Consider the following 15095-nt stretch of genomic DNA (forward strand, 5'->3'; position numbering starts at 1 on the left):
TCTGCAGTTCAGTTGTGAGAGAAAGAACAAAAAAGGTAAATAATTTCTTAGTATAATTATAAAACTGATATTATCGTTATAGTTATCATTGACTCTATAGATGCTCTAAAAGAGTTAGGGGACACTCGAAGATCCCTGGATCACACTTTGAGAACAACAGACCTAGTCCTTATTGCTTCTGTAGCTTTCTTATATCTTTGAAATTTTTCTTAATTATAATAATTTGTCTTTCAAAAATTTCATAACTTACACAGCTTTTTCCAGATGTTGTGTCGGAGCAGAATTATTCTTTTGCTGTGACCTACTGCATCCTGTGGGGAAGTGGAAGTCAGATGATAATACTTTAAAGCACATAGATCAGTAGTTATTAACTTTGCTGCATATTAGAATCACTTGGAGAGTATTAAAATTTTTTTGATGCCCAAACCAGCACCCCAGATGAATGAAATCAGCATCTGGGTTAGGGTTCAGATTTTAAAGTTCTCTGGGTGATTGCAGGATATGACAAGGTCGAGAACCGTAGCCATAGAATAAAACAGTAGGACCGGTGAACTCTGACTTGCTCCAGCCCTTATCTGTTGTCTTCGTCTCCTTCAGGCATTTGTTACTTATGTGTGTAAGATATGTCTGTCTCTTTCTCTTTGCCTCCTATCTCCCCATTCCCTGTTTCCTATTTTGTAATTGTTTATCCCATTAAACAGTTTTTGAGCCTGGTAGTCCAGCCCTTTTGTGTGCCTCCCCAACTTTCACGCTTCCCTCTAGTTGCTCTTTTTTTCTCATGTCTCCATTCTCCCCTTCTTAGCTTATCCCATTCTTTTAACTGTTATTAATGTAGAACTTGATTATACATTTTCAGACCTGATATATTAAACTCTAAGGTATCTGTTCTTCATTTTAAATTTAAAAAGCCAAGGATGGGCCATTTTATAGTTTCTTTTTCAAGGAAAAAAAAAAAGTGAAGATTGGCCCTCTCGTTGGCTCTTAAGGAATAAAGGTGTTCTGTCCTTCTCTAAGGCCCTTCCAGTCTATCTTAGGCTGTGGAGAGGACTTTAGACCTGCTTCGGGATACTTGCCACATTGGCTGAATTTCGGCATAGTGAACTGGCTCTCAATCCCTTTTCTCTGAGATTCTGACCAGTTAAGGGTCAGTGTCCAGATGGGTATTGGGGATCACTTATACTGGTAACCTGAGTGAGAGAGCAAGGAATCCAGGGTATGTAGTATATGTATGTGATATCAGACCTTTCTTGTTTGCATGCTTTGTGACTGTCTGCTTCATTGTGTGATCCTTGCTGAGAAGTCAGTGAGGAGATTTCTGCTTGCACTTTGGTTCTTTCATGTCTTGGCTTCTGTTAGAAAATACTCGTATCAGGTGTAAACATGCTTCATGTCTTCTCGCCTTGTGGAGCATGCCCTTCAAAGCCTACCTGCCCTGCTCAATGGGAGAATCATAAGCAAAGTCTCTAGGCTAGGGAGGACTTTGGACAGCATTCAGGACAATCCCCTTTAGAGTAGTAATCATTTTTAAGGTCTCTCTGATATGTGCTCTTCCCACACCTCTTATGATGGAGAGTTCACTTTCTCTTGAGATCAAGAAAGTCTTTTCCTCATACTGAATTGATATATTCTACAGGAAGTGCAGAGTCACACAGCTGGTTGAGTGACAGACCAAGGGCCAGATCCAGATTTCCAGATTCCGAATCAAGTGCTTTTTCTCCCATATTGTGATGTCTTGAGGTCCAAGTACAGACCTCAACTCTCAGAACGAAGATGAATCACTGAGCTGACCTGTGCCTCAAGAGAACAGGAGAGATTGCTGAGATTGGCTGCATGACAAGGGGAGACAGCTAATATGTGAGAAAAGAGTATTCTTGTCTGGCAGCAAAAAAAAAAAAAAAAAAATCTCAATTTGAGTTCTGGTCAAAACTACAGGAGTCCCCTTTACCTGAGGTTTTGCTTTCCATAGTTTCAGTTATCTGCTATTGACAGTGATCCAAAAACATTAAATGGAAAATTCCAGAAGTAAATAATTCTAAGTTTTAAATTACGTGCTGTTCTGAGTGGTGTGGTGAAATCTCATGCCATCCCGCTCTGTCCCACAGGGACGTGCATCATCCCTTTGTCCAGTGTATTTATGCTGTATGTACCACCCGCCAGTTAGTCGCTTAGTACCCACTTTGGTTATCAGATTGCAGTGCTTATGTTCAAGTAACCCTTATTTTACTTAATAATGGCCCCAAAGTGCAAGAGTAGTGATGCTGGCAATTCACATATGCCAAAGAAAAGCTGTAAAGTGTATGTACATGCAGACATGCCTTGGAAATATCGTGGGTTCAGTTCCAGACCACCGCAAGAATGGGAGTATCTCAATAAAGCCAGGTATAATCTTTTTGCCGGTGGAAGTTCTTGCCTTCTATTTGTAAATAAATGCAACATTTGTGAAGCGCAATAATGTGAAGCATAATAAAACAAGGTTTGCGTGTATAAGAAAAATCATAGTAATATAGGGTTTGGTACTAGCCACAGTTTCAGGCATCCACTGGGGGTCTTGAAACTTATCCCCTGTGGATAAGGGGGGACTCCTGTACTTTCTGTGTGCCCCTTGAATAGATTCTTTCCTTCTCTGAGCTTGCTTCCTTGTATATAAAATATAGAGACTAATCCTTGCTGTTTTTCCCTCTTGGAAGAGTTGTAAAGCTCACATAAGATAGCAGATAAGAACTCTGAATTCTGAAATATCACACAGAAGCATTGGAGAGCGTCATGCTAGTAAAAAAATGGACTCATATCCTCTTGGGTGCACAGGTTCGGGAGGCCTTAAGGAAAGCAGAGAAGGAACTGGAATCACACAACTCATGGTATGCTCCAGAGGCCCTTCAAAAGTGGTTGCAGTTGACACATGAGGTGGAGGTGCAGTACTACAACATCAAGAAGCAAAATGCCGAGAAGCAGCTGCTAGTGGCCAAGGAAGGGGTGAGACGTGCCCTCCTGCTGCCCACCCTCTTTTCTCCTCCTTGCCTCCCTCCCTCCCTCTTACTGCCTTTCTTCCTCCTTTCTGCCCCTCCCTATCCTTCCTGCTAGACAAAGAGATATCCTAGCACTGGGTTCTGTTTCTTTTCCTAATATACAGCTCTCGATAATGTCCTCAAGCTTCTGGAGCAGGGATGGAGGGTCAGGGGCACTCCCACCTGCTTTTTGGGAAAGATGCAGCAAGTGAAGGCAGGTAGAAGGAAGGCTCTGCCAGCCCCAGACTGTCACGGGGACAGAAATCTCTTGGGGATAGGGTACTATCAGGGGATCCCTTCCCTTTTCTTGTTTTCTCTATCTTCTTTCTTTCCCTACTCTATTCCCTTCCCTTACCTTCCTTTTCCCTTTCCTATCTTTTCTTCTTTTTTCTTGTGCAGCCTAAGCTGTGTTAGGAGTAGGGAAACCCAGCCATAGAGAGGCATTCCTCCTTTTTCCAACCTCTAATCCCTACTCTTTTTAAGCTGAGGGCCTCATCTTTTCAGGCTGAGAAGATAAAAAAGAAGAGAAACACACTCTTTGGCACCTTCCACGTGGCCCACAGCTCTTCCCTGGATGATGTCGATCACAAAATCTTAACGGCTAAGTAAGTAGCACCTGCTGTCAAGCTCTGGCAGAGTTCATCCCATCCTCAGAGTCTAAGGGTGTGCAGGGCCTCCAACCCTAATTTACTTCTTCACTGGTAAAGGGACAGCTCTGGTTTCCCGCTCTAGCCCTTATTCAGCTCCCTCCTTGCTCTTAAGTTTATGATTCAATCGTGTTTCTTATTTACACATATCCCCCAAGTTGTTCCTTTAAGAGGCCTCATTCCTGCTGGGACTCACACCCAGCGCATGCCTGCAATTCTCTTTCATCTGTCTTTAGGCAAGCTCTGAGCGAGGTGACGGCAGCACTGCGGGAGCGCCTGCACCGCTGGCAGCAGATTGAGATCCTCTGTGGCTTCCAGATTGTCAATAACCCTGGCATCCACTCACTGGTGGCTGCCCTCAACATAGACCCCAGCTGGATGGGCAGTACACGCCCCAACCCTGCTCACTTCATCATGACTGATGACGTGGACGACATGGATGAGGAGATTGTGTCACCCTTGTCCATACAGTGTAGGTGACCTCTTGGGTGGGGATGAGGGAAGGAACCTTTGATGGGCAGGTCAAGAAGTCATTGGCCACTGCTGTGCTTCAACAGCATATGGGGCAGATACCAAGGAAGATAGCTCAACTCACGATTTCGATTAATAAAGCACAAAATTTGCATCGGGATATTCCTTTATAGTTGTCCTTTCAGTGGTTTTCCTTGCTATATGCTCTGTCTGCCCCTCTGGGTCTATTGTGTTAAGTGTGTCTTTCTTCACTCTGTGTTTTTTTAAATCCCTTTATTCACCACCTCATCCCCCACCCCGTCTACTTTTATAAAAATCTCTTTAGTGGTTCATGATGTAAAAGATGGCCTTTATTTTGACTGATTTGATTCATTTTATTGCTTTTACTTATTTTTTAATTTTATATTCCTTATTCTTAATTGCTAAAGTAGGTGAATGGAATGATGTCTCTTTCTCTTTGTTTTTTTGTTTTTTTGTTTTTTTTGTATGTGTGTGTATGTGTGAGAGACCCCAGAAAAAAATAGTCCCTTAAAGTGATATAGCTCTCAATCCTCCAAGCCAGAAAGATGTTCCTGTCCAGGAGGGGTCTCTTGTCTGGCTTTCTACCTGAACTCTTGGACCTCCCCACACTCTGTCCTGGGTCTCCCCTTTTCCTCCCCTGTGAGTGATAAGAGCTGAGTAGAGCAAAGTCGAAAGAGACAACACTCTGTGGGAATTCTTCAATGAATGAAGGGACTTATCCCTTACTGGCCTAGTTGAAGTTTTCTCTGGATCAGAGGCTGTTTTGGATAAATAGTCTAGAGCCTTATGGAAAAGCTATTGTCGCGGGCCCATATCCCATGGGTGCAGAAGGGATGGCAAAAGCTGGGGCTGAGTTAGGGGCTCACTTTCAGAAAGCCAGATTCTTTAATTAGTCTGGATTCCAGCTCCAGACAGAACTGATTTGTAAATTTCTTCAATGATACTTTGCCTCTGTCCAAGCCTTTTTGTCTTCCAGGTCTGATATCTGTCAGGACTTTTACTCAAAGGCCCAACAAGGTTAGGATCACTGGCAGGCAGAGCTTGATCCTGACACACTGATCTAAAGCTTCTTGTGCTCCTTGGGTTGGGAAGGACCTTCATTAGCTCTGAGCTAGTCACCCCTTGCTCCTTGGTCCTTCCCTTATCCCATTGGTGGGCAGGCTGAAGCCCTCCATAAATCAGATTCTCTTCTCCTTTTGGCCTGGCTGTTGGACCCTAGATGCTGCCTGGCTGATGGGGCGTAGGTTCAGTGACCGCTCTCTCTGCTCAACATCCGCCGGCTCGGATGATCAGTCCCTCTGGAAATTTCCGGGTTTGAGGAGCCCCTTTGGGGCTTTTGTTTTCCAACTTTTGGGACTAAACCAACACTCCTACCCCACGGGCCCCTTCTCCTGCCTGCCTCACTCCCCTGCCTGCGCCCTCTGTTCCCTCAGCACTGTCCCTACTAACTGCAGGGAGGGTTTGGGAGGAGAGGAATCAGCCTGCTTAGCTGAGCGCTGGAGGGAGAACACTCATGGTAATGGAAGGCTTAGGCTTCTCCTTTCAGCCCAGATAGGTAGATGTCCTGGTGGCCCTTCTTCCAATGGGCTAGGATGGAAAGAGGGGAGGAAAAGTCCTCCCCCTTTTTTTCTTTCCCATGTTTTTTCCTTCTTTTTCCCTTTTCCCCTCCCTATTCCATGCTTTCTCTTCCTCTTCCACCTTGCTTTCATGCCTTGAAAGCCACCAGCCATGGAAGCCCTACTTCCCCAGCTCTCCGTCACCATGGGACTGTGCTCTCTCCCTAGTGGCCCTGCCAGGGCTTCTGCCACTTTTGTAACCTGGCCCCTTCTTCCACTTTTAAGGAGAAGGCAGGGAGGCCCATCTATCAGGGAAGAGGAGAACAGACAAAGGTTTGAATTCTCTTTTCAGCTGGGGCTTGAAGTAAGCCCAAGAACAATGCTCTAGTAGCACATTCCTCAGTTACCTGGTGCCCATGTAGCCCTTCACTGGGCCTGGTGGCCATCATTTTCCGAGAGCCTGATTTTCTGTATTAATCTAAGAGCTCATTCTTTGTTGTTTACGTGCTTATTAGAGGAAATTTGTCAAGTAAAAAGAGTAAATATGAGCATAAAAAAGACATCTATAGTCCCGCTTATATTTGAACACCTTCTGTCATTTATTGAGTGCCATGAACTGCGTTATCTTGAAGCCTCATGACAATCTTTCAGGATTTAATTAGGCATTAAAATAGGGAGATAAGCTGCTCAAGGTAACAGCTAGATGTGGAAAGGCCTGGTTTCAAGCTCTAGTCTTCCGTATTCCATAGCTTAAGGTATTTCTTTTACATAAAATGTCGTATCCTTTTGTTTTTCCTGAACATTTAATAGGCATTTTGCTATGCTTTCCAAATCTTTTCATAAACAGCATTTTTAATAGCTATATAATATTCTAGTAACTAGATATATTATTATTTTCCTATTGTTCCATCTTTGTTTGTTTTAATGCAATTATTAATGGTGATGTGATGAACGTGTTTGTGTATAAATTCTTGTATAAACTGTGAATTATTTTCTAAGGTTGGCTTTCTAAAATGGCTGGTTCTTAGTGCTCTCCCGAACCTTGCCCCAAACCCTAATCCTACCCTGTCTTGCCCATGTCTTCCCACTAACTGCCTTGCCATCTCCCTTTATAGTAATGCTAGCCCTAGGTCTCCTTCCATTGGCATTACTAAAACTGACCTGGGCATCTCATCTTCAATTTCCCCTTTGTTTTAGGACCTCTGGTGGGAGGTTTTTTTGGGAGTAGGTGCCCCATTCTTCAGATTGGGCATCAAAAGTCCAGAGTGGTTTTCAGCAAGCATTTCTCCGTGGGCGAACCTGCTTGCCTACCAGCCTAAAGTAGGCTATTCCTTCCTGACACTGTCTTCATTCTCGTTGCAGCCCCCAGCCTTCAGAGCAGTGTCCGGCAACGCCTGACGGAGCCACAGCATGGCCTGGGATCTCAGAGGTTGGTAGAGGGCGAGGCTGGCCACTTCTTGACAAGCCGGGTATCTCTGCGGCGAATGCGCAGCCTTTCATCTGGACAGTCTTTCAGTTCTGAAGGCCACGGGACCAGCTCTCCATCTGCCTCTGCTTCTTCTTCCTGCTCCTCCACTACTACTACCACCACCACCACCACCACCACCACCATCACCACCACCTCCTCCACCACCGTCCATGTCCACCCTGTTTATTACCACCACAGCACTTCCTATTTCCTCCAGACGGAGCCCTACCCTGACCCACCCCCTTCTGACAGCACCGCTGTGATGCCTGGGCATTCAGAGAGCTTGGGGTATCAGCTGTCTCTCTTCTCTTTCTTTCTTCCCTTCCTTCCCTTTCTGCTGCCTTTACCTTGGCTTCTGCCTGCTGGCTGCTGCTTGGTCAGCCGTGCAGGTGTGTGCAGTGGGGCATCTTTTCCTTGTCCTGTCCTTTTCCAGCTTGAGACTCCTTCTTAAGGTCAGCCTAACTCCCTATACCTTTCTTCCTATCTCTGTTTGGGGTTTGCTGACTCTAAAAATGAGTAACATCCTCCTCCTCCCCATGGTACCATAGCACTTTTGCCTAGACTATGCACTTTCACATTTGTTATTTCAGTGGAGTCCTCACTTCCTTTACTCCTTCAACAAACATTTATTGATACCTACTCTGTGCCAGGCTCTGCTGGGCATGGGGATTCATAAATGATAAGATATAATCCCAGCCATTAAGAATTACAGTCTGGTCTGGGAAAGTACATAAATAATTATGGAACAATTGGCTAAGTGCTATGGGGTGTTGAGGAGGAAGTGACTAACAGTGTGTATTTGGGTGGAACACTTCACAAAAGAGATGACATTTGTGCTAACATCGTATGTTCAGGAAAAGGAGAAAGTGTATTCTAGACTGAGGAATCATTATGTGCAGAGGCATGGAGGTTCAAGAGAACCTGATATATTTGTGGTTAGAACACTGGATATGTATTAATGGGGAGGGGTAGCAGATGAGGATAGAATGATGAAGGGCTCTGAATGGCTAGGGGCTTTGTCTATTACCCTTTAGAAGATGGCGAACTGCAAAAGAGTTTCTACAAGGAAGGGAATTGGTCAGATTTGCATTTTAGAAATAACATGTTAGTGGTCTATATAAAGGAAAAAAGGGAGAGACAACAGGAATTTGGAAGTCATTGCAGTAGACCACTAGGGGAGGCAACAAGGTCTTGGGATGGAAAGGAGAGTACTAATTTGGTAACTGGCTCTGAGGATTGAGAAGAGGGATATGTCTAGGATGACACCTGGGTTTCTAGCTTAGGCGACTGAATGGATATAGTACCCTTCATGGAATTAAAGAACAGAAGAAGGGAAACAGGTTTAGGAATTTTGGACAAGAAAAGTTTATGTTGGTGGGGTAGGCATTAAAATTCTCACTTTCAGAGTAGGAAATTAAAGCTCTGAAAGGTTAAGTAGTTTTTCCCTCAGGTTTCAAAGCTAATTAGGGGTGGAACATAGATTACAACTTGGCTTTTCATTCCAGGACACTCTGTTGGATATTTTGTCCTTCTACAGGTCTCAATAAGTGACCTGTGTAAGAACTGGTGAACGGCTTTCTCCCACAGCTTGGCCTGGCACCTGTAGGGATTTCCCCTGCTGATACCTCAAGATGATAGGCTAGGGTCAGAGTTAGTAGCCTTGACCTTGCCTGGAACAAGCTTACGGGACTGTCAGAAAGTCCTTCTCCTCTGGAAGAACCTCTCATCTCTGAGGTTGTTACCACAGCTTAGTCCTGGCCTCTGGGTTGCAGCCTACTTACTCAGTTGCTCCTTTTGGTCCTGCCTCACTCTGGATACCAATTGCTCTAGCTCTGACCCTTGAACCTCTGGATAGTTATCCTCAAGGACTGTTCCTTTTTCTTTTGTAAAGGGACTGCCTTTACCAGGTTATCACACAGTAGAGCTGCTCATCTTCATTTCCATCCTCATTTTCATCTAAAAGCCTCAGCAGGGAGATTGCCCCTTCCAATTCAGATGGAGAGGACTGAGTTGGTTTGGGGCACAAGGAGATACTGTGAATCTCCAAGGCCCAAGCTGAGGCCAGTGGGGAGGGAAGGTGGGGAGATACCTGCATCCACTTGGCCTGTTCACTACTTAATTTTCTTTTGCACCATGCACCAGAGGATCGTCTCTAAAGGCAAACAGGCTCTCTAGTAAGGTTAGTAGCTTGGGGTGGGAGCCCAAGGCAGCCCAGCCTTTGGGGAGGGACACCCCTGGCCTGAATTGTCTCAAAGATTCAGGGAGGGAAGGTGAGCTTGCCTCAGTGGGCCTTTTCTCTCCTACATCTACGCAGGCAACCTCCCAGGTTTTTTTCTTGCTTTGAGAGTCTCAGCTTTTAGTTGGTGAAGAAGGCATAGAAAGATGGGAAACACGACCAAATAGGGATGTGGGCCTGGAGGAGTAAGTCTGGGAGGGCCACGACCCTTTAACCTCTCTTCCTTGGCATTAGAAAGGTAGGCTCCCAGGATCCTCACATCCTCAGCCTAGAGGTCCCCTTTCCTAGTGTTTTCTCTTTTGAACTTCCTTTGCACCATGCTTGGTGGTTCCTATGTATGTGGAGAAGGCAGGATATGGAGATGATCTTCTTGAGGCCTAGAGAAACAGGGCACATTTAGATAGAAACAAGGACAACGTCAGATACTATGAAACCAAATATCAGACCACATGTTGGTAAACACTAGAGTGTGTAGCTGAAATAGTGTTTGTAGAATGGGAGTTGGAGCTGGAATTGTTCTCTGCTCTCCTCTGTCTCCAGGAAGGTACTGACCCATCGGGTGGCTGCTTAGTTGTTTTCTACTGAGGATTAAACCTACAATAGCAGTGAGTCAACCTCCCACTTTTATCTGTTTTAGGGGCCTGATGCCCACCCTAATTTTTGACCCACAGCCTCCTTCTTTCCAGGTCCTGTGGTGCTCTCCTCTCCCACTCCTGACTCTTTCCCTTTGGCTTCCTGACTTGGATGTTTAAGCATTTCCCTTAGCCCTCTCCTCTGCCTCTACGGTGGGTTTTCAGGCCTCTGAGAAAGCAGAAGGAAGGTTATTGGATTGGCAGGGGACTCCCATATCCACCCTTTTGTCTATAGAGAGAGGAAGGGTAGCATCCGGAATTGGTTCATGGCCTTCTTAGGAGTAGCCAGCCCCTAAAAGGGTCTCCACTTTCTGGACTAGCCTCTGTGTGTGCATGTCCAGTGTGCAGTGCCATGTCCCCATAACTCAGCCTTGCAAAGAAGCCTCTCGTGACTAGCCCACATATGGGTCTTCTAGCTTGCCTGGCCTTATCATCTTCATTCCCACAATACTTTCTACATTTCCAAGTGCTTTGCCAGCATTATTTGATCTTCCAAAGAGTCTTGCAAGATAATTGAATTGGTATTATCTTCATTTGGCCCACATTGAAGACCAGCAAGGTTAGATGACTTGTCCAAGCCTCAGGCAGAAATTCAAATCGAATTAGACCTTATGACTTCTAGTATACAGCTCTTCTGAACAACTGCTCCTTAAAGGACAACATCCTGTCTTTCTAGCACCTCCCTCCATTCAACCTGTCAGCAGAGCTCTGGAAAAGACCCCACCCTTCCTGCTGCCAGCTGACTTTGATTTGAACTCTGAAACACTTTTCTGCAACCCCCTTTGAATCTTATAAAACCGTTTGAAAGAGGCAGACTCCTCATCTTGTCTTTTCGGGTGGGTGAGGGATTGTTTGCAAGGCTGTTTTAACTATCTCCTCCCCAGCCTGGGTCAGGCCCACTTACTGCATGTGCCCTGTTTCTTGGGGCCTGGCCCAGACTGGATGTATCCAAGGGTGTGACAAGAGTAAGTGGGGAAGAAAGGCATGGAAGATGGTGACCCAGAGCAAGATGTGGGTTTTATGTTAGCTTGAGGCTGAGTCCTAAGAAATGTAGCCAGCTGTGGAAAGGCAGAGAAGTTATTGAGGAGGATGCCCATGGGATTGAAGCCTATGGCTGCCCTAGTTTAGGGCCTGGTCATTCATCAGGGGTGGGGCCCAGCTGTTAGAAAACCCTTTGCCTGACAGATGATGGTAAAATAACATTTGTTTTTGCTTCTTGTTGTCTATCTCTTCTATCCCCATCACTCTTCCCTTTTTACATTTTTTTTCTCCCCCTGGTCGTTTTTTGTACCTGCTTCTCCTTCTGCTTTTCTTCCTCCCCAATTTTATTCTCTTTCCCCTCTTCTCCAATCTATCCTCATTTCCTATTCCTTCTTCCTCTCTCATCCTGTACTTATGGCCTACTCATCTTCCTTTTGTTCCTCATTCTACTCTCTTTCCTACCTGCCTGTTCATCCTATTTTATCTCTCCTGTCCCTTTCTCCATCCCCATTTTCCTACCCTGCCCTGTCTTCTCATGTTGTCCTTCTCTCCTTTCAACTTCCTCCCTGTTCCCCCTTCCTGTGTGTGTCCCTTTCTTCCTCTCTGTTTTGCAGGGATTTGACCCATTCCGATTCGGAGTCCTCCCTCCACATGAGTGACCGCCAGCGTATGGTCCCTAAGCCTCCTCAGATGGTCCGTGCTGCAGATGAGGCTCTCAATACCATGACTTCCAACGGCAGCCACCGGCTGATTGAGGGGGTCCACTCAGGACCTCTGGTGGAGAAACTGCCTGACAGCCCTGCCCAGGCCAAGAAGGCCCTACTGGCGCTGAACCATGGGCTAGACAAGGCCCACAGCCTGATGGAGCTGAGCCCCTCAGCCCCACCTGGTGGTTCTCCACCTTTGGATTCTTCCCGTTCTCACAGCCCCAGTTCCCCAGACCCAGACACGCCATCTCCAGTTGGGGACAGCCGAGCCCTGCAGGCTGGCCGAAATACACGCATTCCCCACCTGGCTGGCAAGAAGGCCGTGGCTGAGGAGGATAATGGCTCCATTGGTGAGGAAACAGACTCCAGCCCAGGCCGGAAGAAGTTTCCCCTCAAAATGTTTAAGAAGCCTCTTAAGAAGTAGGCAGGATGAGGATGGCAGTGGTAGGACAACTTGTCCTTCTCTGTTCTTCCGCCTCCTTTTCCCTGCCTTTCAAGATACCTGGGCCCTAGAGTGGGGCATGGGAGGGGTTTTCCCAGTGCCCTGGGCACTGTACATACCTGCCCCCCTCATCCTTGGGTCCTTCAACATTATTTATTAACTGACCACCATGGCCTGCCTGCCCTGCCTCCCTCCCAACCACGGGCTGCTGCTGTCACTCCCTCTCCACTTCAGTGCATGTCTTAGTTGCTGTCCCCTCAGCTACCAGCTCAACCTTTGGGGTCCAGCTTCTGTCTCTGCTATCCCAGTTTTGAGGTTTGGTTTCTTGTTTTTCTGTCTCCTGCTTTCAGGCTCCTCCCTCCCACCACTCCCCAACTTCCCCTAGCAGCTACGGGGGAAGATGGGAGGAGTAACTTCTGACACCTGTGCCTCAGATAAGTTCCACCCCATCTATAGACGATAGTTCCATTTGCCCCAAACTGGGTCCTAGGGCCTAACATTTGAGCTTTGTTCTTTGGGAGTGTGGTGGTCCAGAGGAAATCTGGGCCTGGAGCCCACTCAGGCCTCCAGGGGGTCCATGGGGGAGTGAGAACAAGTCACTTAAGAGTTTTAAAGAGAGGCCAGGCTAGGGGATAAATTTGGAGCCACTACTCTTAGTTAATTGAGTAGATGCCAGAGTTGTGGGTTACAAGGCAGTCACCTTTTCTCTCTCCCCTCTCCCATACGTGTCTCTCTCTTATCCCTGTTCCCCCACATTGCAGGAGGGTTTGTATATAAGAAAGAGGTGCTGCCCAAATGCTCCCCAAGCATCAGTATTCCTGGGGCTTAGGACACTCTGCTCCCCTGGACATGGGAGCCTGTCATGATACAGGGTTCTAATGTGGCCCCGGAGCTGTTGGGCAGGATGTTGTTGCATTTGAACCAAAAGACAGTTTAAAATTGTAAAAAAAAAATCTCCTGAATTTCCCAAGTGCCTGCACCACATACATCCCTTGTCAGACCCTGTTTTTATGTTACTGCATAGCCTGGGCCAGAGGCTCATAACAGGGAAGGGGTGGTTAAGGAAGATGGTATAGGTGAAGGTGGCTGTGTGACACTTCCCCCCACCCTTCCCACCTTCTAGACAACTCTCTACCCTTTTTTGCTATGGCTGTAAAATGTCCTCTGCCCCACTCCCTGACATCCCTTTACTTGGGCCTGGGGTGGGGGCACCTGGGGTTGGTCTTAGGAGGTGGGGCTAGGCTGCAGACTGCCTTGTACACCCAGGACACCCTCACATGGGTTTTTCTGTGTTATTTCATAAGACTATTTGAAGTCCAATAAAGCATGTAGGAGATTTTAACCCCTGCTGGCTTTGACTCTCATTGTGTTCTCTGTGGCGTAGCAGACAGGATAAAGAGACTATTTCTGCTCTGCAAAGGGAAAATGAAACTAATACACATTCGCAAAAGCTCTCTGGGTGAGTTACCAGACGAAATACAGGATGCCCAATTAAATTTGAATTTCAGATAAAAAATAACTTTTTTTAGTATAATTATGTCCCATGCGATATTTGGGACACATTATTTTTATTTGTAAATCTGGCAACACTATCTCCGGGCCATTTTGACCTACCTATCCTAAAACTTCACCTATGACCTATGACTTTTAAAATTCACGGGGAGATTGGGCCGTCTCTGGAGGGTACATGCTGCCAAAGAATTGTCTTGCAAGCTAAGGCTTCCCGCTTTATAATAAGACTATAAATAAAAACTTACTTTATCCTTAAAAAAAGAAAAGTCCTAGAAAAAGGATGCCACACGGGATTTCATAAACCGGAAGCTTCTAACATTAGCCGAGTCTTACATCTCATTTATTCTTGCTCCCCACATTCAGTCACCTAGCGGTATTTTACTTCCACGAGGCCTTATTGCTGATCATATCTGCCGCCATCCACTGGAGAACTCTAAAAGAAAGTGAGTTTTGGTCTTGTCCTTCTCAAAACTTCCAGGGCTCCCATTTCCGTCAGGATAAAATCCAAACGCCCTTGGTCTATCAAGGCTCTTTTCCAGCACGACCGAGTGCTAGGCTTTCTGCTGACCCAAGAGTCCTGGGGCTCCGGATGCCTCTGGGTATGGATCCCAGGCGAGACGCACATCGGAGCGCAGTCTCACAATATTATAATGTAACTTTGGCAAAACAAGAAAAAGTATTTCGGATGGTTGCGTTTTAGTTCTTACTTCAAAAACACATGAACCGTTTTGACCTCTGCAGGGGCGAGCCGCCGAGAGGGGCGGTGCCAGACCTGGCCCGCTCCGCGAGCCACATCCGGCCCAGGGCCACGCTTTGGCTTTGCCCACTCCCAACATGGCGGCGAGAGAGCAGCGTTCCCGCCAGGCTAGCCCGCACCCAATGCGGCCGTGGGAGAGGGGTGGTTTCCTGGACCTTGCCCATACTTAACATGGCGGCGGGAGAGCAGACTTCCCGTTGGGCACGCCCACATCCAACACCGCCGCGAGAGACGTGCGGTCTCCCGGGCTCTGCACATACTCCGCACAGCGGCCAATGGGCGAATCCGGCTTTCCGCTATGCTAGTCCGTCCTGCCCACGGGTTGGGGCGCTGGCGGCGTTGAGTAACGTCATTGGTGCTCAGTCGGACCGCTTTTGCGTCCCGGGTGGCGGGAGCCGGAACGGGTTTCAGATTGTCCCGCTTCTTCTCGGCGGAGACAACCCTCTCCGGCCCAACTCCACTCCCTGCACTTGAGCAGCCTCTGGAGCCCGAAACCTGCGCACCTAGGCACCTCGATCCAGCCGGTGCCTTAGCGCTGCAGCCCAGTCTCGAATCCCTCAGTGCCTCAGCACCTAGCCGCGATGCATGTGATCAAGCGAGGTGAGAGGCAGGGAAGGGGACGGCAGGGTGGTGAGTAGCGGGTAAGGGAACGCGGCTGCC

The 15095-nt window shown here is 47.0% G+C and overlaps 2 protein-coding genes across 4 annotated transcripts in view; both read left to right on the top strand.

The window, feature by feature from the left end:
• Window positions 1–13512, top strand: part of STIM1 (stromal interaction molecule 1) — a 173675-nt gene extending 160163 nt beyond the window's left edge. The window contains exons 8-13 of one of the 2 annotated variants that reach the window (XM_016157946.2): window positions 2806–2973; window positions 3510–3610; window positions 3889–4124; window positions 5364–5456; window positions 7063–7129; window positions 11632–13512. In XM_016157946.2, coding sequence (XP_016013432.1) covers window positions 2806–2973; window positions 3510–3610; window positions 3889–4124; window positions 5364–5456; window positions 7063–7129; window positions 11632–12148 — 1182 coding nt within the window. In that variant the 3' untranslated portion in view covers window positions 12149–13512. The remainder of the gene's footprint in view (window positions 1–2805; window positions 2974–3509; window positions 3611–3888; window positions 4125–5363; window positions 5457–7062; window positions 7130–11631) is intronic. The other variant, XM_016157947.2, reaches the window with a different exon arrangement.
• A 1232-nt stretch (window positions 13513–14744) lies between these two features.
• Window positions 14745–15095, top strand: part of RRM1 (ribonucleotide reductase catalytic subunit M1) — a 40481-nt gene continuing 40130 nt past the window's right edge. For both annotated transcript variants that reach the window (XM_016157943.2, XM_016157941.2), the window contains exon 1: window positions 14745–15035. Coding sequence is in view for 1 of the 2 variants with exons in the window: in XM_016157941.2 (XP_016013427.2) it covers window positions 15017–15035 (19 nt within the window). In the remaining variant the exon portion in view is untranslated. The remainder of the gene's footprint in view (window positions 15036–15095) is intronic.

Source organism: Rousettus aegyptiacus, unplaced genomic scaffold (assembly GCF_014176215.1).
Source record: "Rousettus aegyptiacus isolate mRouAeg1 unplaced genomic scaffold, mRouAeg1.p scaffold_m13_p_5, whole genome shotgun sequence".
Classification (NCBI taxonomy): domain Eukaryota; kingdom Metazoa; phylum Chordata; class Mammalia; order Chiroptera; family Pteropodidae; genus Rousettus; species Rousettus aegyptiacus.